Source organism: Thunnus albacares, chromosome 20 (genome assembly GCF_914725855.1).
Source record: "Thunnus albacares chromosome 20, fThuAlb1.1, whole genome shotgun sequence".
NCBI classification, from domain to species: Eukaryota; Metazoa; Chordata; class Actinopteri; order Scombriformes; family Scombridae; genus Thunnus; species Thunnus albacares.
In genome coordinates this window covers 25,670,869-25,693,021 of record NC_058125.1, presented here as the reverse complement: position 1 = coordinate 25,693,021, position 22,153 = coordinate 25,670,869, and the positions used below count along the sequence as shown (strand labels likewise).

At 40.2% G+C, this 22,153-nt stretch overlaps 2 protein-coding genes across 2 annotated transcripts; both read left to right on the top strand.

Annotated features, from left to right (window-relative positions):
- The first annotated feature begins 1,340 nt into the window (after positions 1-1,340).
- kcnj16 (potassium inwardly rectifying channel subfamily J member 16) lies at positions 1,341-12,049 on the top strand. Its single transcript, XM_044337903.1, has 2 exons — positions 1,341-1,394; positions 9,531-12,049. Exon 2 carries the CDS (start codon positions 9,541-9,543, stop codon positions 10,789-10,791), a length of 1,251 nt encoding a protein of 416 aa, XP_044193838.1. The 5' UTR covers positions 1,341-1,394; positions 9,531-9,540; the 3' UTR covers positions 10,792-12,049.
- Positions 12,050-15,969: 3,920 nt separating this feature from the next.
- kcnj2a (potassium inwardly rectifying channel subfamily J member 2a) lies at positions 15,970-21,509 on the top strand. The gene is made up of 2 exons (XM_044338540.1): positions 15,970-16,151; positions 18,345-21,509. Exon 2 carries the CDS (start codon positions 18,590-18,592, stop codon positions 19,871-19,873), a length of 1,284 nt encoding a protein of 427 aa, XP_044194475.1. The 5' UTR covers positions 15,970-16,151; positions 18,345-18,589; the 3' UTR covers positions 19,874-21,509.
- The last annotated feature ends 644 nt before the right edge of the window (positions 21,510-22,153 follow it).

The following is a 22,153-nucleotide window of genomic DNA, read 5'->3' as shown; positions in this document are numbered from 1 at the left end:
GTGACAAATTAAAGGAAAAACAGGTACAGGCCCTCATGCTTGACCCCTACAGTGAGGGGACCCGGGGGCTCTGTTATGCTGTGGGGGGCATTTTGCTGGCATGGTTCGGGTCCACTTGTCCTCTTAGAGAGAACAATGATCATCTTTATCCTATGATGAAACATTTCTATCCTGATGGGAGTGGTCTCTTTCAGGAGGACAATGCCCCCATCCATAGGGAACGAGGAGCCAGTGAATGGCCGGATGAGTATGAAAATGTTGTGAATCATATGCTATGGCCTTCGCAGTCACCAGATCTCAACCCTATTGAACACCTATGGGAGAATTTGGACCGATGTGTTAGACAGCGCTCTCCATGACCATCATCAAAACACCAAATGAGGGAATATCTTTTGGAAGAATGGTGTTCATCCCTCCAGAAGACTTCAGACTTGTAGAGTCAATGCCAAGGTGCACTGAAGCTGTTCTGGTGCCATGTGGTGGCCCAACGCCTTACTAAGACACTTTATGCTAGTTTTTCCTTTAATTTATCACCTGTCTGCATATACATACTGTATATTTAGGCCACCGCTGCCCATGGCTTGCCCTTCCCTCATTACCACCACTGAGCAATGCCCTTAACCCCAACTGCTGCAGGGGAGCTGCTCAGTGGCCGGCAGATCAGACTGTGACTGTACTGTGCTGTGTGACTGTGTGAATGTTATCAGCGTGTTCCTGCAAAAGAGAGCATTGCTCTCAGAGAAACTCCCCTGAATAAATAAAGGAAAAAAAAAAAATCTATGCAGCCTTTGTGAAGCACTTTGTAACATTGATTTTGAAAAGTGCTCTATAAATAAAGATTATTGTTATATCTCAGCATGGATAAAAAACCACGATTATGTGCATGACTTGAGGTGAGTCATAAAATATATTTGTTTTAAATCATTTGGATGGACAAACACTGTTAAGCTTGGTGACAGTAATTTAAGTGATTTGAAAACAGACACTGGGTCATGAAAGTATCTATAAATGTAAGAGGTAGAAGAAATTTCTCAGGACATAAATAATCATGTAATCCATCAGTTTATCTGAAAATGAAAAAGTGATATGAAGGTGGTCAGTGTTTATTCCTATAGTAAATACTGAAGTAGTACCGAATGCAATCATGCACCAAAGCCCCAAATAAAACACCTGCATGTATGCATGAACACCAACAACACACACTCATGCATATTCATGTTTCCATGCACAGACACGCATTCAGAAAAAAACAAAAACTCACCTGCCTGCATGATACCATGTGATCCTGCAGGGAGGTGTTAATCTTTAGTTTTTGCAGTGACAAGTGGGCTGGCTCATTCCAGCAGGTGACTGTTGTGCTACTGTACAGCCCCTCGGAGAGACTTCCAACTCAGGTACAGACATTAATACAACTTACTGAGCATTTATTTTTACAAAAAGGTATCAGTTGATCTGTAAACTATGCTTTTATTTCAGCTGTTACACTTATGCAGATCAGAAATTACAATGTCAGACTGTTTTTTTCAATGTCAAATCCAGATAAGATCTAGAAATGCTCTGAAATCTACATATAGGGAAGGTTTAGTGGTCTTATATGAGCATTTAGAAACTAAGAAAAAGGTGCTGATTTTACTTTCTACTCAAAAAAATTCTCTGGAAAATAATATGAACTGCATGCTCGTAAAAATGCATGTAAAACTACATCAAATATTAATCATCCTTTTTAAAGTGACATGTTGTGAAAGTGTCAACACTGAGGACAAAAAAACCCTGAAAAAATAAAAAAATCAGGGGCAACAAGTAAGTAAAGATTGTGGACAGGAGAACAATCAGTAATCTGAGATACAGTATTAAGAGCAGTAACACAATGCCTGAATGGTTAAAAAACAAAACAAGATGTGGTCAAGGTGATAAGTAATGTTTGTGATCATGTTTCATAGTGAAATCTATTGTCTATTTGATGTTATATTGTTTTATGACTGTATGCTTTTATGACTTGTTGAAATGAAGGGGAGGACTTTGTATAAGCCCTCTGGGCTTCCTTCCTCTCCTGCACAATTTAGTATAATTTTTACCGTGAAATATTTTTATTGTAACCTTTGTGCAAATAAAAATACTAAAAGACTAAATCTGATCAAATACAGAGCCATGTTTTGCAAATAACAAATTGGATGACTTTTTTTTTTTTTTTTTTAAATACTCAAAATCATGAACATGTTTAATGCAGTTTGATAAAGAAAGACAAGGAACACTATAAAAAAGATGATGTGAATGTGAGAGGTGGCATCACTGCTGACACAACAGGACTGACTGTTTCATAAATATGCGTCTATTGATCTTTTAAACAGTGAAGCACGCAAGAATGGAGACTCTGAAGGTCATGTTGGTTCTGAAGAAAAACCACACAGCTGTAGACGCAAATGATAATCAAAACCTGATGACCAGACACTGCTTTAGACTAACAAATGACTCATTTAAATTCACTTTCTAAAGTCAGAGAGAGAGAGAAGTGAAGACGCTGATACACACAGAAATAGACTCTGAATCTGTGATAGAAATGTTTCGAAATCCTTGACTAAGAAGTAAATCCTGCGTCTGGATTCAAGTGCAACGTTAAGCTATTTCTGATGAAGCAAAACAAAACCAAACACATGCTCTGGTCCACTTAGCACTTTGAAGCTTGGATAAACCATTAACCTCCTGGAAGTGACTGCTTAAATGTAAGAGCAACTCCTGACTTTCTGTAGAAATATCTTCTGGCATTTAAACTGCGTGTTAAAAAACTCTGCCACTGGACATTAGATCAGTGTCAACAGATTTGTCTGAAACAACTCCTGAAGCACACGGTTCATTTGATGCACTGAACGTGAGTCTAAGTGACTTGTTAAGACGGAAATATGTTGCAGCATTGAGGTTTTGAAGGTCATTAGAGGTGGCAGAAACCCTCGGGGCAGAGCTAAGACTAGCCACCCATGTACACGGTTCTGTTCTAGTGAACAACAGATGGGTGGCACAATGTCATTTGCAGTAAGTGAGCATGTAATGGAGTTGTAAGTGCCCCGAGCAGGAGAGGAAATAAGCCAATTGCCTAAGTTGTTTCCAGAGTTCATCCCATGAATCCTATTGTTGGCAATGAATGATGAACCATTTTGAATCCAAAAGGACACTTTTATAAATTGCTGTTGTTGAAACCTCAAAAATATAAAGTTTCATTCCAGGGGAAGTAAAATTTTGCTTTGTTCATAAAGGGTGCAGTGGAAACTTTATGCCAAAGGTCAGGATGTGTTTTGGTTGTAAGTGGTTTTTCAGTGTGATGTCTTGTTTTGTACACAGAGCTGCTTGTTTTAGGTCATAAGCTCCAAAAATGGGAAGAGAGAATGTGGAGAAAACAGCTCAACCTAGTGGGTCAACAACACAGAGGGGCTGCTGTGTGATATGTACTGCTCAGGAAGTGAAGACACATGATACAGTAAAAATGCAAATTACTAATTTATCAAACCTCTGTCATGCTTGGGATATTTTGCTTGAGCATCATGGCTGTCAAAACGGAAAAACCCATATATTTCATGCATACAGTAGACTGCATGTGGTGGAAATTCCTCTGCAGTATCTTGAACTACTTAAAAGACGTTCAGTTCTGATCAAAACGTCTTTTCAAGGCCTGATACTCCAGATGCTATATGGTCAAAATCACTCTGACAACAGTCACATCAGGATGAAAAATGCAGAATTAATTGTGGATTAATTGTGTCTTTGAAGTTGAGTTTCTGAGCTTACCACATGAAACAAGATGGGAGTATCCAAATTTAAATTTCCTGCCAGTGTTAAGATACTTGAGATTCTTTCTTTCTTTTTTTCATTTAGACATTTATTTCACTTTCTTTTTTGGAGTGACAAAGTCTTCATGAACTGCCAGAGCATTTGTCTTCATTATGTCATGTGACTCCTGACTCCTCCATGCATGAAGATAAAATTATAGCCTTTATCACAGCAAGACTGTCTGCACAGTAGCTCCATCAAAGAGTTGTGAAATATGAGATACTTTATATATATCAAAATGTATTTTTATGTATTATGTATCAGGCATTTAAATAATTCAGAAATGGTACATTATTTCCATTATGGATTAACCTGTTAATTATTTTCTCAATAAACCAATTAATTATTTGGTTTATAAAGTGTCAAAATTGTGAAAAAATTAACCTTATGTAATTTTCTGAAGTCCAAGGTGAAAACTTTAAATTGCTTGTTTAGTCAACAGCTCAAATCCTTAAGTTTATTATCACATATGACAAAGAAAAGCAGAAAATCCTCACAGTACAGAAGCCGGACTTAAATGCTAACTGCTAACATCAGCATGCTAACATGCTCACAGTGACCATGCTAACATTCTGCTGTGCTGTATAGTGGGAATAATGTTTACCATGTTGACTGTCTTAGTTTAGCATGTTAGCATGTTAACATTTGCTAAATAACACTGAAAAAAACTAAGTCATAACCTTGTATATAGCTGGACCATGTATGAAACACTAGAGGGCTTTTAATTACCACGTCGCCTGGTTACCATCAGACATGGACATTGCAGCATTTTTAAGATGTTTGTTTTTATGTAAGTTTAAGTTTATTTATTTGTATAGCACTTTGTATACGGTAGTTATAACTCAAGGTGCTGTACATATAAGAAAATAATGAAAAATACATAAAAATTGCACCAGACATTCAGTGTTGTAAGAAGGGTTGAGTTAAGGTTAAGGCTATTTTTTATATATTTTATATATTATTTCACTTACCCACAACACAAAAAATAGTTTTAATGCAGTAACTATATTAACAGTCCTACTGCACCCCGTTTACTAATAAGAACATGTGAAACGAGACTGTGCAGGTTAGTGCTCTCAGTCAGTAAATAAGTGTTTTTTAAACTTATTTCGGGGCTGCACTCACTCTCAGTCTTGCAGGGAGTGGGCTGCACCATAGACTGTAAAAAAAAAAAAAAAATGGACGCAGTCACCAGGACATCATCTATTGGTTTTGCCGTTTTGAAGCCTTCGGCGATTTGACTGTCGCCATCTTGGATTGCTAATGCTAATTTTCACTAGTGAAAAACAGGCTTAAAACCATTAAAACAAACAACTCCATAGAGGGTCTTTTAGTTCAACCAAGCGCTGAACAAGGTGACCAAAATGTTACAATTTACAACTTTCATGAACTGAAAACACACTGTAAAATAGCTGCAGTTACGCCTATACTCTGTGAATCTGGGGTTACGCCATGAGTGACTTGTCAATCACAAGGTAGCCACACCCTAAGGCATATCCTGCTTTATCGTCTATTTTACTCTAAATGCGACCATAATTTACAAAATGAACATCATGCTGGATTGCAGAAAACTTGAAACTAGCGATTGAGACCATAAACTCATTAGGAAACTGTTTACTGAAGTAATAAATCAAGTGAGAAGAAGGGTCATTTTCTCATTCAATCAGACTTCTTTTTGGAGCCAGTGGACTCGCCCTCTGCTGGCCACTTGAAAGAATGCAGGCTTAGGGCACACACATTGGCTTCACTTCAGACCTGGAGTTACCAGCTTGGGCTGCATTCTGGGCATGGCTATGGAAGCACTGTAAACGCCCCCCTGATGACGTAATAAAAAACTGTTCACGCGTTTTGAAAGAGCAGTGGCCAGTGGAGAAACTCAACACTTGACAGTCTGACCAATGGTGTAACTTCATCACTCAGTCAGTGACTCAGTCATTGATGGACAATTCCATTTCTAGGGCTGAACCAAAAAGAAGTAGAGCTGAGGCTGATGGGAATGTCATTAGTTTTGCATGGATTTAGTCATAAACCAAAGTGTTGGACAATTTAAACTTTTGACCTGATTATGGGCGCTAAATGAAAAATTAATCCACTATTGTATGTACCAAAATTGATGGCAATCTGTCCGATAGTTGTTGAGACATTTCACTCAAAAATTTCACTTCACTGTGGCACTATAGGAAAAGTCAAGTGGTCACCAAACATATTAAAATTCATCATCTAGGAATCCGCAATGTATATCATTTGGTGCAAATCCATTATGCAAAGGTTGAGATCTTTCACTGAATAAGTGAAAACATTGATGGCATTGATGGGGGTGGCAATAAATGTTAAGGCAGGGTATCACCCAAAAGGTTTTCATCCAAATTTAGCCCAAAGTCAACAGACAGTCAAACCTCAAACAGTGAAAAATAATCTAAAAATGTTCAAAAAATGGCATTTATGTTTGTTTCATGTATTTATTCATTAATTCATAATTCATGTATTAATCATGATTTATTTGCTATCCGTTTCTGCTGCACATTGTTGAATTTTGCTGTTGTAGATACGCCGACTTTTCCATCTCAGCCCAGCGTATAAACTTTTTGGGGTAGATGTCTAAATTTTTTTTCGAATTTTCAGCATTTCCACTTTTTATGCACAAATTGCAAATGCTCAAATCAGAACTGGTAGATGGAAATGCACTCCATCCGTGGAGCCTTGCTTTAGCAAAAAATGACTTAAAATAATGAGTAATGAAAATAGTTGCCAATTTATTTTCTGTCCATCGACTAATCAGCAGCTTTACTGAAACTGAAAGTTACACGACCAGCCAAAGTCATAAAACTGCAGGAAAAAGCAGGAATAAGTTATATCACAACTTTATGCTCTGTTCTATAAACATCAGTGGTGTAGTATTCTGCCTGCTTAAATGTCTCAATAGCAACTTTTTGTCATGCCTGATTTTGCTAGTGATTCCTCTAAAAAGTGATATCTGCATGGCAGCTTTCAGACTGATAACCTATGACTGCTACAGTAACTCAGCATCTTTTAATTTTCCAGTGGGATGTTGTGTTTTTCTCCTTTCGTTCATATCAGGGTATTTAGAAGGGGATTATGGGAAGCTAATAGGACGTTATTTCTATGACCTCATGGAGTGAGCTCCAAAATCTGGCAGCATGGCCGTTAACTCTGGCCAGGAGGAAGTGGAGTCTGTGACTGGAGCCCAGTTCACTCAGTCAGATAGCGGTGATTCAAACCCCATTTGTTTTGGGCGTAGAGGATGCTCTCAGTGGTTTGGCTGTGATTGATCATTCCTCTGCCCGTGATCGCACCATGACACTATTCCAGTTTCCACATTCATTTTTCCCCCGCTAACTTAGACCAGTTCGGTCCTGTGGTGCTTCCATTATTGGCTCTCTGACAATTCTTTGGACCCCACCCAGAAAAAAAGGTCTTGGGCCATTGCTGTGGACAACAGCAAACCTTTGCATGGAAACATTATTGTATGTTTACAGAGAGTTACTGGGGCAAAAGCCATCCCACTGTGATACAACAACAGACCGCTCATCATTAAACTGATATTTAAAGCAGAATTCAAGTGCAAAATGTCTTCTGTACCTGCACTGTTTGACGCATTTCCATAATTTTAGCTGTCCAACACTGACAAAACAAATAAAATATGACTTTTAATGTGCTTATTCCACTGCGACCACTGCCAAAAAAAGAATTTTGTAAAATCCATCAGCAGAGATGCATTAAATGAAGAGTAGAGATATTTCCACTAGTATTTGGAGCACATTAGGTATCCTCGGTTTACAAGTTTATCCAAAAACTTCGAAGCCAAAGTAGCAGCCCGAAGGAAGTCTGTTACGATGGATTTTGTATCTCCAGGCAACTGCCCCATTATGATTAAATGTATTGACACAGTACAAAGAGGCAGGAAAAACAGAATCATACATGGTAAACATTCCCAGATTGCTATCTTATAAATAGATCCCAGAGCAATCAAAGCACAGATGAAAAAAAACAAATAGGAGACAAAATATGAAAGAAAACATGTGAATGAAATTATAAGGATAACCCATGATGGAAAAAACAAACAAAAGATAAAAACAGGCAACACAACAAGACTTTTTTTAAGTCCTGTCTCACTGTTCTTATTGTCAACACAGTGCTGCTCATAATGTCTTTATATTAGATGTTACAGGAGGGTAAGCAAGAGGTTGGTGCTTTCAAGTGATCAGCCAATGTTTTTTATACATGGAAGACTCCATTCTTAATTGTTTCCTCCAACAACAGCGACTGAGGGCAAAAAAGTCAGAAAATGGGGAAGACTGGTTTATGGACTTTATTAAGACTGGTGAATGACTGTGTGGACCAGTTTCTCTCACAGAACAACAGGGACAGCCTTTTAGGAATATTTTGAAAGATATGACAAGTTGCAGCATCAAGGCAAGAGTTAAACACAATTTTCATTGAGATCTTTATAAATAGTCACATATATTAAGATTTGCATCATTTCTACTGTTTGCTTTGGTCACAAATTTTCATTTGCAAACATGCAGACACGGGCTATCAATCAACAATCAGAACTAGGGTCACTAAAGTAGAACTGTAAGTACTGATTCTTCAGAATAATTATGTGAATTAATTTGTGTCCAATGCTGCAGCGCATCTGCAATTTTAGCAATTTTAATTTTGCAGCAAGAGTGATAGAACTTGTGTTTCTACTACGCTCCTCTAATATGGTGCCATGGCCTAATTATGGACACAACAAATCCAGATTACCATGTTAGATTTGTGTTTTTGTGTTGTGTTGTTTTTGTGGACTCCCACAGCCCCATGTGGGTCAGAGATCAGACAGCTTTTAGTAGCTGTTGGCGGTCTTGTTGGCAGTATCGTCTGTCTGCTCCTGCTGTCATGACCTGCATTACTCTAGTGACCTCTCAGTTTCGGGTCAGTTGAACGAGACAGCAACAAACTACTCAGTCCAAATTGACAAATGTTAGAAAGTTGCAGATTTAGGACTCTGGTCAGGGATTGGTTTACACCTTGGTTGAAAAGTAAATGCAGTTAATTTCAACAAATTACACAGATGTATAGACGCTGAGTCGTGAGATTGAAAACTACATCTGGTCCTCCAAAATAGTCGAGAAAATGTGTAGAGAATAAAGAGAATATTTTCATTGCTTCAGTGTTCTGGTTCCTAAAGCTGCAACTAACAATTATTTTTATTACTGAATAATTTGATGATTATTTTTCCAATTGTTCAGTCTATATAATGTCCAAAAATAGAGAGAAAGGCCCATCACAATTTTGAAGAGCCCAAGTTAACATGTTTAAACAGCTTGTTTTGTCCAAACCATCCAAAACCCAAAGATATTCAGTTAACCATCACAAAAGACTAATAAAGATTATCATATTTAATTAATTAATCAACCAATAATAATGGTTCCCATCCACTCCATCAAACTCACCAAACCGAAATCTCTGAAATACAAAGACATTGTGAGTGTTGACTGTTCATACGTTCGCTTATCAAACTATACAGTGAGGTTATTTTTCTCAAGTAAAGCTACCAAGTGAGGAATTTAAAAATTTCCAACTCTGGTGCCCCCTAGTGCTGGTACAAAAAGAGAAGCTGTGGCAGTGTGTTGATAACGTGTGACACTCAACATGCCACACTGATGAATAAAATGGCTAAACATTATTTATTGTCTTCCCTACAGACTCTGCAAGATGCATAAACAATATAAGTCTGTGAGCCCCACCGATGACATCACAGCTGTGACGACTGAGAATGGACATCAACCAAGGAGACACCGATACGTGCGTAAAGAAGGCACCTGTGACGTCGTGTTCCGCCATGTTCCCGAGGAGTGGCTGCTCTTTGTGAACGATATCTTCACCACTTTGGTGGAGATCAGATGGAGAGTGATGTTTCTGATCTTTGCCCTGTCTTACATCCTGTCCTGGCTCTTCTTCGGCATCCTCTTCTGGGTCATCGCTCTCGCTCACGGTGACATCAAAGACCACACAACTGACCCCTGCGTGTACGAGGTGCGCAGCTTTACAGCCGCTTTCCTCTTCTCACTTGAAACTCAAACCACCATCGGTTACGGTTTCAGGGGAATGTCCGAGAACTGCATGATTGCCATCGTAATCGTCACTATCCAAGATGTCATGAGCTGCGTCATCGATACCTTTGTGATCGGAATTGCTGTCGCCAAGATGGCATCTGCTAGAAAGAGGGCGCAGACAGTGGGCTTCAGCAACTGTGCTGTCATCAACCTTCGTGATGATTACCTGTGTCTTTCCTGGAGAGTCGGTGACTTCCGCAGACACCACCTGGTGGAGGGAACGGCTCGCGCTCAGATAGTCCGTTCAACCGCGCACGCCACAGGAAAAATGGACGTGACCTATGAAGACCTGGTCATCCAGCAGAGGGACATCATCCTGGTCACACCTACCACCATCTGCCACAGGATCGAGCCCGGCAGCCCTCTGTACAAGATGAGTTTGGTAGATCTGCGGAAAGCAGACTTTGAGCTGGTGGTTTCGTTCACGTACACAGATGATAGCACAGGTATACTGCATCAGACCCGCACCTCATACACTCCGGCTGAAATCCTCTGGGGTCAGCTGTTCCAGGAGATGATCAGAGTCAGCAGGAGGCACTACAGGGTGGATTACATCCTGTTCAATCAAACTGCGAAGGTGCTGGTGCCCGAGGTGAGCGCTGAGGAGTATGAACACAAGAAGCAGCTGCGGCCCTCCCCTCGGCATTCCCCACGTCATTCGCCCCACGGCACTCCACGGCTCTCTCCGAGGTCACATCGGCAGAATCATGAAAATCTTCTGAAACCTCCAAAGGTAACGGTGGAACTGGTGAACGACAGCCAACCTGAACCAACCGTTTCAACATCTCAAGGAGACAAACATCAAGACACTTTGACTCTGCCAAATGACCTCACGAGTACAGAAATGTAAAAACAGGCAAAAAGAAATATTAAAGATGCTACTGAATCCTATTTACTGTAAGAACATTTAAAGTTCTGTCTGTTTTTTTAAAACATTTGTTTAAAGTATCGTTCCGTCTGAAATTTGTCTTCTTTAGTATCAAACACTCAACCCTTGTAGGCTTGAAAGATGGTGTCCATTTATTCTAATGAAAGCTGCTCATCCAGCTACATGTGGGCTATTGAAGGTACAGTACAGGGTTTACAGTACATGTAAGCTCAGCTAGCAAGAGTGCTAACAAGTGTAGCCTACGGATGACTTCTGCTGCCTCCATGTGTCATGTGGCCATTGCCTGGAGGTTGTGGCGGTCCCTCAACAGTCTCCCTACACCACATCAATCGTCTTTTGTCTCTCTGGTTTGCTATGGCAGCTTAAACTTCATAATACAAAGAGTAATAATGGGTACTTTTTTGTTGCAGTACCATAAATTGGTAGCAATGCTGACATGACGCTCAATAGCTAGCTCTATTAATACACCCATGGTTTTGTTGAGTGCCAACCTGCTGCTCTTTCACTGGTCAGGAGAACTTATTGGGGAATTATTGGAGCGACGTACTTGAGAGCCAATCTGTAAACTATTACAAGACTTCAGACCAATATACTGTATGTAAGGAAAAAATACTTACAAGCTTGGCAGGACTGTGTGAGAGTGTATTCAGACATACATTGGTGTAAACATGAGTGCTATGAACATACTGAGCGTACAGATGGACAGAGAAGTGGATCGTGCTGCTGGAGTGGTTTGATGCTTTTCTCCTTGGTCACTATTGAAATCCATCATAAGTGACATGGATTTCAGCTGACCTCCAGCTGTGCTCCTTGAATGATGAAACTACAAACACTGTAAGCCTACAGGAGATGAGTATTTGATGCACAAAGTACAAGATATAAAATATAGATACTGATTGGAGTGTCAAACACTGTAACATAACACAAGCACATTATTTGAAATACATAAATTCTTTATAGGGTTATTGTAATATTCAGAGTAAGGTTTCTGTAGACTTGAGTGAAAACAATATAAGATGCATAGTTCAGTGGGTGAAAACTTGTTTTTATACGATATATTATATAGACCTTGTGGTGAGATTGTTTTGTCAACTGCTGTTACCAAGATCAAGACTGAACTTTGAATCTCAACTTCTAAGCCGACACGGACTAAAAGTCCTGCAAGTACTCAAACTATTCCACGACAACTGGGCAAAGTCCATATGTATGTGTATGTTACTTTTTTCTCTGCTCTGCATCTTATTCCTCCAGTTACATGACCTTTTACTCATCATTTTCTTAATGTAAAGTTTAAAGTGTAGTCACTGCTGACAGTAAATAAACAGGGATCATGGGGATGACGACAGGAATGTCCCTTATTTTGAGAAAAGTCACCAGAGTTTATATGAAAAACATGGACGATGTTAAGTTTGCTCCCTGTCTGTGGTGGTGGAATCACATTTGTTTGGTCATTACCGGGAAGACGAGCTGTTCAAAACTGGTTCATCAAACCATCTCACACAAAAATAGATGAACTTATTTATGATGAAGGTTGTTTATTGTCTTAGATTTTTGCAAATGACAAAAAAAAATATTTTACATCATTGAATATTTTATCAACACCAGAACGGGAGGATCTGTTGTAACAGACTGACTAAATGTAATTTTGTTGACATAGAATTTTATAAAATATGACAACAATATTGCTTATAACACAATACCAATGTCAGCAAGTTCAATAAAGTGATGTTTAAATGTCTGGTTTGCCTCTTCACTTCCTCTAATGGGCATGTATCTGTCCCGAGATGGGTCATGGTTCTTGTCGTAGAACAAAAGCCTTGATTGGGAAGGGCACTTTGATGTCAAGTAATCAGACAGAAAGTAACCAGACGCTGCTTTACAACATGCTGCTGTGTCGCTTTCATTTGCATCACTGAGTAATCTCATAATAGATCCAAAATAGATCAATCCAAAGCTCATGATGTTATTTAGGCACATGATCACGACAGTGTTGATTTGCTGTGATGCTGCTATTTTCATCTGTCCGTTCACAACCTTGATGGCTCAAATTTGAGGTTCAGTCGATCTAAGAAGTTATGAATTTTTTCTGTTTTGCATGTGTACCAGAGCATCTAAAAGCCCACACAAATGCAGATGTAAAACATAGAAATTAGGGTTCACCCCCCCTATAAAAAGTTGTCCTCTTGCTCACCCACATTAAGAGGAGCAAGTAGAACATTTTCTAACCCTAACCCTAAATTTCTACACACATTTCTTCAGAGCAAGTACAGGTTCACAACGTTAAAGGCTTCTTAATGTTGGTGATATAAACTAAAAATACACACATCACAAATTGTAAGTATTGTAAACAACGCAAATAAGTGTTTTCTACTCTGAATTGAATTGGTGGAAGTCGGTTTAAAGGGGACATATGATGCTTTTTGTGATTTTCTGTCATTTACATACTGCTGTGATGTCAGTTTCAAATCTTTAGGTGAATGTATGTAAAAACGCTCCCTGTGAGACAAAATCCAGGCCATCAGCCTGCTCTGAATGCTCCATTTGAAAAGTTATTTTTTACTTGTCCATAATTGGCCATCTGTTCTGTAATCTCTGTTCTGCTAAGGTTGTCCACATCGTCCACTCTCCTGTTCTGGATCGGATTCAGGCTCCAACATTTGAGAAGTTTCCAGTTTGAGTAAAGAAGGAGAAAAAACTGTTGTTTGTTTTATGTAGCTTTCGAAGATGACCAGTCAGAACAGAGCGGGCTCATCGGGGGGGGGGGGGGGGGGGTGTTCCCGAAACAGGAGCTAAAACGGCCTGTTTCAGACAGAGGCATAAATAAGAAGATAAATAACGAGTTTTTAACTGGAAATCATGCAAAGATATTCCAGTAGAACCCCAGAATATAAACATAGAGCTGGAAATGTACATGTGATGTCCTCTTTAGCGGGAAGTCTGTTCACCCTGTTTCTTCTTAATGTCGGCTGTACGTGATATTGAGGATGACACTTTATACACTTGACAGTAATACACAGGAAATGTAGTTTTACAACCATTATACACCATTTGTTCAAAAGGGGATGATTTAGTCCAGGAACTACAGGGAGTTACACATAACATGTCTGTAAGCCGTGATACACATTACAAAATGAAGCTGAATGTACACTTAACAGTCTACAGTCTTTATAATTCTGGGTGTTAATGTTCCTGGATGGAAGTCAGTTTAAGAAAGTAAACTTTGATTGATTGAAGTGGCTACGACTCATTACTCTGAAGGTCGTAGTAAACCTCAGATGAAGCAGTGCAGTGGAATATGCGCATCATCTATTGTGAATGTCATCATTTCTGTGGGTGTGGAAACATGTACGTACCCAACATAAATAAAATATAGCATCAGGAGAGTGGCATTTCAAAGCCTGAAGAGATGACTATATTAGTTGAGAACAGGGAGAGGAGGACACTCAACAGGCAGATCAGCGGTTGAATTGATTTAAACATCATCACTGACTTGAAAAATGAACAAAAACTACACAACCATGTAGCATTCGGTTCCTCCTGCAGGTTTGAGCATCTCAAGATGCTCTCAGCCTCCTGCAGGTAGATAGGAGTAAGAAAAGTTCATCCTCCTCTTCTGTCCTGTGCTGCTGTCTGCTGCTCACTCACATTACAGAGCTCTGTGTGTGGGAGCCAATCACTGGTTAACTCCAGTCTCCAGCTCTCCACCTTGTGGTCCACATGCAGCACTGGGCTGCTGCATGCGTCGCTCTCTTTATTGCTGGAAATTGGGCATGGAAAGCAAACACACACAACGCGCACAGTTCACTGACACAGGTGGTTTGGGCTAAATATATGTGCTGCTATAAATAACCAGAACTAAAAATAAGACCCACAGAGAGGAGGAGAGAAAAAAAAAAAAAAACTCCAACAAAAACGAGCAGTTCAAAAGCCTTTTTCAAAAAAACATGTAGTTGCAGGTTAATGTTTATCATGAATTAGTAAGCAAGAGGAATGATTTAGTCAATGGCTTTAACACAACACGGCTGCAGCCTGACCTAAAATTATAGGGCAACAGATGCATAGTCTAAACATCCGAAGCCACTTGATAGCTCAGTGGAGAAAGACAGTCATATCATAATACAGGCATGTAGGCCTTTATTGAGTGAGTCATTCTTTCCGACAGAACACATTTTCCATACCCACATTAAAAAATAACATCTATAAAAACAACGGATATCACAAAAATGAGGATGATGGGCAGTTTGGTTTCACACTATCAACAGCAGGTGTTAACAGGCACAGAAGTCACTTTTTTTTATGTTGTTGTTGTTGTTGCAAGATTTTAATAGCAAGAAGAGAACCAGATGATTTTACTTGGATTTTTTTTTTTTTTAAATAAATTTCATTTTGTGTCACCACAGTTAAAACTTGTAGCTTTTTTTCTGTTTTCTGATATTTGATTAATGCATCTAAATATGAGACAATGCACTTCATAGCATTTATTACAACCTCTTCCAATTCAAAAGCAAATATAACGGTTTCCTCTGTGAATATTCCTTAACCTGCTGTTTGATTTTTTAAATAATTTCTCTCTTCTATATGTCTTGTTGTTTACTCCTGGCTCCATGTGTTATCTGTATGTTGACATTACCGAATAAAGTTGCTTATTCTTTAAAAAAATATATGGTCATTCGAACTTTTTTTTTGCAAATCTGAACCACTTAATTGCTTTTCCAGCCCTTAAATTTATTATATATCTGTTTAATAGCGGTGATGTTGACCAGATATGAGTGTTCAAGGGGGGGCAAAAAAAAACCTGAATTAATGCTTTTCTGATGTTTGTTTTTGTTTATATTTCCTTGACCCCCTGATTGAGATTTAACGTGTCATCGCCCAATTAGTGTCAAATTGCTCTGCCATGTTGTGTTCTGTTCACATCATCGTTCTCACACACACACACACACACACACACACACACACACACACACACACACACACACACACACGTACACGCACGTACATAAAACTTCGACAGAAACACAGAATAATTGCGCCTGTTCTTCTGTATGCGCTCCCCTCCTCCCGCTCATTGGCCGGGCGCTGAGAGGGGGGCGGGCCGTGCCGGTGCGTGCTGTTTAAAACGCTTTGGTTCAACTCACTGCGAAGCACATTATCGAGAACCCGGTCCTCCAGAGACATGAAGGAAGTTTCACACTTCATCTTGTTCGGCCAAAGTAAATAACAAGCGCGCGGAAACAACGACGCCGAGGATAACGGAGGCCAAACACGTCTGGATTATATTTCTCCAAACTGATCCAAACCGGTCCACACATGAGCAACAGGTAGAGGAAACATGACTTTTAGGCTTCATAGAACTACTCTCTCATATGCTTTTAATGTGAAATATGATGTCTTTTATTAAGAGCTTTACGCACATCACAACCGTTATCTTTCAGAAAAACAACCGCTTATTGTGATGGTTTCAACGTTATTCTCCGGGACACGCGGACTTCCTGACTTTTACGCACGACTTCTGCGGCCACATCTGTCAGATAACGCGCCAAAAAAAAAAAGTTTCACTTTAATAGATCATGAGTCGTCTCACTTCTTGTTTTTTTTTTAGCATTTTGTTTTTTTTTAAAGATAAATATGAATTTGTGATGGTTGTGAATTGAAAAGTAAACGTGCATATGACTCAGGCAGAGGGGTGTGTGTGTCTGTGTGCGTGCGTGCGTGCGTGCGTGTGTGTGTGTGTGTGTGTGTGTAGGGGGGGGGGGTGATTGCATCAGAAGCCTTTTTTCCCCCCGCACCTGTTAACATTTGTCGGTGGCATTTGGTGCAGAACTGTCTCTCTCCTTACAGTCAGATAGCTACTATTTAATAACTGTTTAACAACATAAGTGTACCGATAACAATCGTTATTAGTGTGTTATTTATGTATTTAGGTATTTTTGTCCACCTTTTCGTTAAGTTTCTCTACAACATCTGTCAAAGCACTACTTACTTGAATGCAAAAGGCAAGAGTACAGATTTGGCTGCGTGTACTTCATTTCAACAACAGGAACGAAATCAGCTGCGTTGTTTACACATTGTTTACATATTTTTCCTCATGTGAGGATAAAGCATCCTCAGTAAAGTGCATGCATATTAGATGCTACTTGGATAAAAACATCAGTAGCTGTTACTGAGAGTAATACAAATGCGACATGTGATGTGGTGTATATGCAAAAGCCTTGCATGCAGTCAGATTGTGAGTCATACTATGTTTTCACAACTAAAACCGGCTGATGCAAACATTTGTTGCTATGTCACATATTAGTTTCATGTGCGTGTGTGTTTGACACTGTAAAGACCTCCGGGGCTGAAGAACTTTCTAGTTTCCGATTCATCTTTAAAGCTCGTGCCTCAGAGAGAGAGAAACAGAGAGAGAGAAACAGAGAGAGAGAGAAAAGAATATAATAAATAAACAGCAAAGAGAGAGAGAGAGAGAGAGAGAGAGAGAAGACAGAGACAGCAGCAGGTCAATTTAGACTTTGTTGCTAGGACAGCCAAAACTAATGAGAGGTGTTTGAGTCGTGCCGGATGAATCCTCACAGGACAGCCATTATCGCGGCACAGAGAAGAAATCCCAGAGGGCTGTCGGAGAGTCAACAAGCTGTGTGCATCTCTTCCGCGCACAGACGAAGCTTTCCCCTAAAGCTTCTATCAAATAACAAACCCTGCACACTGAAGACCGACGTGATGTCATTTACAACATGCTCCTGCTCTGCAAAGATGAAAGCTGACAGAAAAACCTGCTTATCACTGATAAAACTGCTTCATTAAAGTGCCTCCTAAGATTGAAAGTTTCTAGAAGCTGATGACAACAGTGTTACATTAAAGTTGCACGTGCAAAACATCTTCCATCGTCCAGACTGGACAAAGCTTTGGTTCAATTCATGACATGTTTTCTTTTGCTGAATTTTTCAAAGGATGGCATAGAAAGAAAAAAAAATATCAAAAAATGCATATCTGAGCTTTCTCAGTTTAAGTTTTTAACAGTAGTGCAAAAACCAACAGTTCATGGGATCCCGTAGAAACGCTGTAACCCACAACCCTGCAAGAAATGATCAGGTCAGCGCAGGGCAGCCAAGAAAAACAAGTCGACTTTGTAAATGACCAATAACGGGACCTGAGTGCAATTACTGTGTGGCCTCTCTCAGTGAAAGCTGAAATGTTAGATCAGGGTTAAATATCACTGTTTTTGTTCGTCATTACTGGATGAAATATTGTTGGCACGCAGAGACGAGATTTTCCGGCTCTTGGGTTTAAGGTTTTTGATGGTTTTTCTCAGGCTGCACGCACGTCTGACTTCAGAGCGATGAAGTTATCAGTTCTGACATGTCATATGACCATGTTTGGAAAGCTGCTGCCTATTAAACATTTTTGATAATGCTGTAATTAACAGTCTTTGACACGGTTTTATAAAAGTTTGTCTGATCTATCTGAAAGCTGGTTGATCTAACAGGTCTTCTGTTTTTTTTTTTCCGTTGCAGATGAGCTTGATGAGGTCCAGTCACCTGATGAAAGAGGAGTGACCACTTCACCCTCCTCTTGGTTGCACTTCATATCGGGGCCAGCGAGGCTGAAGAGGCTTCCCTTCAGCCCGCCTCATTTTGTCACCATTTCCTCTTTGAGTTGGTCCCCCAAAAGTGTTTCAAAACTGTTTCTCCAACGCTTTTTCCAAAAACTTAGACTGTTTTCCAAAGCAGAAGCAGCACAGCCCTCCCAGACAGAGGTGATGGGAAGTGTGCGAGCCAGCCGCTACAGCATTGTGTCATCAGAGGAGGACGGCATGAAGCTTGCCACTATGGCGGTACCCAACGGCTACGGGAACGGCAAGAGCAAAGTGCACACAAGGCACCAGCCGCAGAGCCGATTTGTAAAGAAAGACGGTCACTGCAACGTTCAGTTCATCAACGTGAGTGAGAAAGGGCAGCGCTACTTGGCTGACATCTTCACTACGTGCGTGGACATCCGCTGGAGGTGGATGTTCATCATCTTCTGCCTCGCCTTTCTCCTGTCGTGGCTCTTCTTCGGCTGCGTCTTCTGGCTGGTGGCCATCTTCCACGGGGACTTGGAGAATGACGCCCAGAAGTGCGTCTCCAACGTGAGCAGCTTCACCGCTGCCTTTCTGTTCTCCATTGAGACTCAAACTACTATTGGCTACGGCTACAGATACGTAACTGACGAGTGCCCTGTTGCTGTCTTCATGGTGGTTTTCCAAAGCATCGTGGGCTGCATTATTGACGCCTTCATCATCGGAGCTGTCATGGCAAAGATGGCAAAGCCCAAGAAGAGGAATGAAACTTTGGTTTTCAGCCATAACGCCACTGTGGCCATGAGGGACAACAAGCTCTGCTTGATGTGGCGTGTGGGCAACTTAAGGAAAAGCCACCTGGTTGAGGCGCATGTGCGAGCGCAACTCCTGAAATCCCGAACGACAGCAGAGGGGGAGTACATCCCCCTTGATCAGATGGACATAGATGTTGGCTTCGACAGTGGAGTCGACCGTATCTTCCTGGTCTCCCCCATCACCATCGTCCATGAGATCGACGAGGACAGCCCCTTCTACGACATGAGCAAACAGGACCTGGAGAACTCCGAGTTTGAAATCGTGGTCATCCTGGAGGGCATGGTGGAGGCCACCGCCATGACCACGCAGTGCCGCAGCTCCTACGTGGCCAGCGAGATCCTCTGGGGCCATCGGTTCGAACCCGTGCTCTTCGAGGAGAAGAACTACTACAAGGTGGACTACTCCCGCTTCCATAAGACATACGAGGTGCCGAGCACCCCGCTGTGCAGCGCAAGAGACCTCGCGGAGAAAAAATACATCCTCTCAAACTCCAACTCCTTCTGCTACGAAAACGAGATGGCGCTGGAGAACAAAGAGGACACGGACGAGGGGAACGGGGGCAGCGTTGGGCCCGACGGCACCCAGACAGACAACATCTCAGAGACTGAACACAGCCAAGCCACGGTGCCGCTGGAGCCCCGGCCTCTGAGACGAGAATCAGAAATATGACTGTTCAGACGTCAGACCTCACGTGAGAGATTTTTTATAAAATCGCCTCTCTGCTCCGAAAGGCACGACGAGCCGAGCTGGGCCTTGGGTAGAGGACAAGCCGAACGGTACTGCTGTGGGAAGCGGCGAGATTTAGGACTTTGTATGTAAGAGTCTTTTGAGCTTCGACTACATACAGTATGATAAAACACAGCACTATGAACCATGTGCATATTGCAGGAAGAATTCTCCATGAAGTCCCCCACGAATGTGTGTGTGCTCAGTGTCTGTTGACTGCAAGGTGACAGAGAGGAGGAAGGAGGTTGAGATGACTTGAAAACTGCAGGCATGTCTCAGTTTCTCTGTCCAGCAAGACGCTTTCAGGAAGGTGGTTTTTTTTAAAAAAGACGTATTCTCACCTCTTGAGAATATATATCCTCAAGTGCTGCTAGAAAATAGTGGAAGGTAAAACAACCAAAAAAAAAACAAAAAAAAAAAAGGCCCTTACAGATGTTTTCTTTTTGACACTTTCTCATTTAGAACCAAAGAGTACACGAAAGGCAGATGTCTGGAACAAAGAAGGTACAACTAGAGTATTTGTTCATGAGCTGGTCTCATAGCAGACATCACAGAAGAAGAAAGAAAGTTCAAACAGTTTTTTTTTTAGAAAAAACTCTTCTCTGATTCTTCAGATTTATGCTTTGTTGATCTGGGAGACCGTTCATTGCTGGTCAGACTGATGGAAACATGCCTGCTCATGTCAAGGGGGAGTCGAGCAGGGTAGTATTATTAACACCATCAAACTGACAGAAATCATTAATTTAAACTGAGGCGGGGGGTAATATGAGAATCTGAATGTTCTTAAAAGTGCTGCTATGATGTTGCTTCTTCTTCTTCTTTTTTTTTCTTTTTTTTTTTTACGGTTGATAAAAAATGCCAAAGAGTATTATTATCATAGTTATGTGTTTCTTAAAACAACACCTGATTAGATTTGGTACAGAGAAGTAGAGCGTTTAGGAGTTTTAATAAGGTTTGTTTTCAAGAACGTGTGTACAGTTTTTTTTTTTTTTTTTTTTTAACATTGATCATCCTTATCTTGAGCCGCTTCATCAAGCCTTAATCCGGAAAAGTCAAAAAAAAGGGGGGGGGAGTTTACTGTGGAGAGCAGTAAACTAGAACGAGAAGTACTGTAGTGTTTGCTGAACTAAAACAAATATTCGGTTAAAGGCTCACTGGTGTTTGGAGAATTCGAACCAAAAAGTTGATGTTGATTTAAAGCCAAACCTGCTTTAAAAGTCTTGAAATTTCAAGTCGTACATGGAAAGAAAACTAGATCTCCTCTCTAATAGTCTGAATCTGATACAGTGTTATGATTGGAGATTTCAAAGTAAAATTGTCTTTCAAATATATCAAATCTTCATTTTTTTGAAGCCACTTTCCTTTTTTTTTTTTTTTTTGTTGCTGTCAGCAGATCGGCCTACTTCTTTATCAACACTACTTGAGTTTTCATTGTAACGCTCTCATTTTACTTGAGAATGTCAGATTTGAAGGAAAAAAAAAAAAAAGTTCAAAGCCAAACGTACTGTAACCCTGGCTTATGAAGGCGTACTGCACAAGAGTTTGCATCAATACAAATTTATATCCTCTGTCTTTTTTTTTTTTTTTTTTTTTTTTTAAAGAAAACCGCGACGGAAGGCCTCCAAGGCTACATAGATCCTACATGTGTAAATACCTCCCTCCCTGTTGCAGTTATTTTGTATCAGTCTTCCAAATGTACTGCAAAACCACGGAATGTACAGATTTTTGTATTAATATTATTATTATTATTGTATATGATATTATATTGTTCTTTTTTCAATAAAAAGTCAGTGGACAATCAGAATCCTGCCGTGTTGCTTGTGATAAAAAAAGCAGATAAAACATCTTCATCCTGAGGAAGTTAAACAAGTTTTTTTTTTTTTACAATAACAGGTCAGATTAGGTCGAGTCCAGTCAGTTTTATTTTCATAAAACTCCACAGAAAAAAAAAATCCTTTTTAAACAAAAGGGAGAAAGATCAGTAACAGGAAGGTCAGAACAGACTTGTGTTGTTGAGGATTAATAAATGCATTCTTCTCCTCTGGTGTCTTGCTTTTGAAACAACATGCACTTTATGAGGAACTGCAGGAAAACAGAACCAGAAACAATGAATAAACAGTGGTGAAGGTAAATACAGTAGATACTTTGTTGTACAGTTCTGAGGTACTTTACTGCGGTATTTCCACTGTACATCCTCTCTACCACATTACAGAGGGATATATT

Excerpts from the sequence above, each read along its gene's own strand:
- kcnj16 (XM_044337903.1), top strand. The coding sequence starts at position 9,541 with ATGCATAAACAATATAAGTCTGTGAGCCCCACCGATGACATCACAGCT.
- kcnj2a (XM_044338540.1), top strand. The coding sequence starts at position 18,590 with ATGGGAAGTGTGCGAGCCAGCCGCTACAGCATTGTGTCATCAGAGGAG.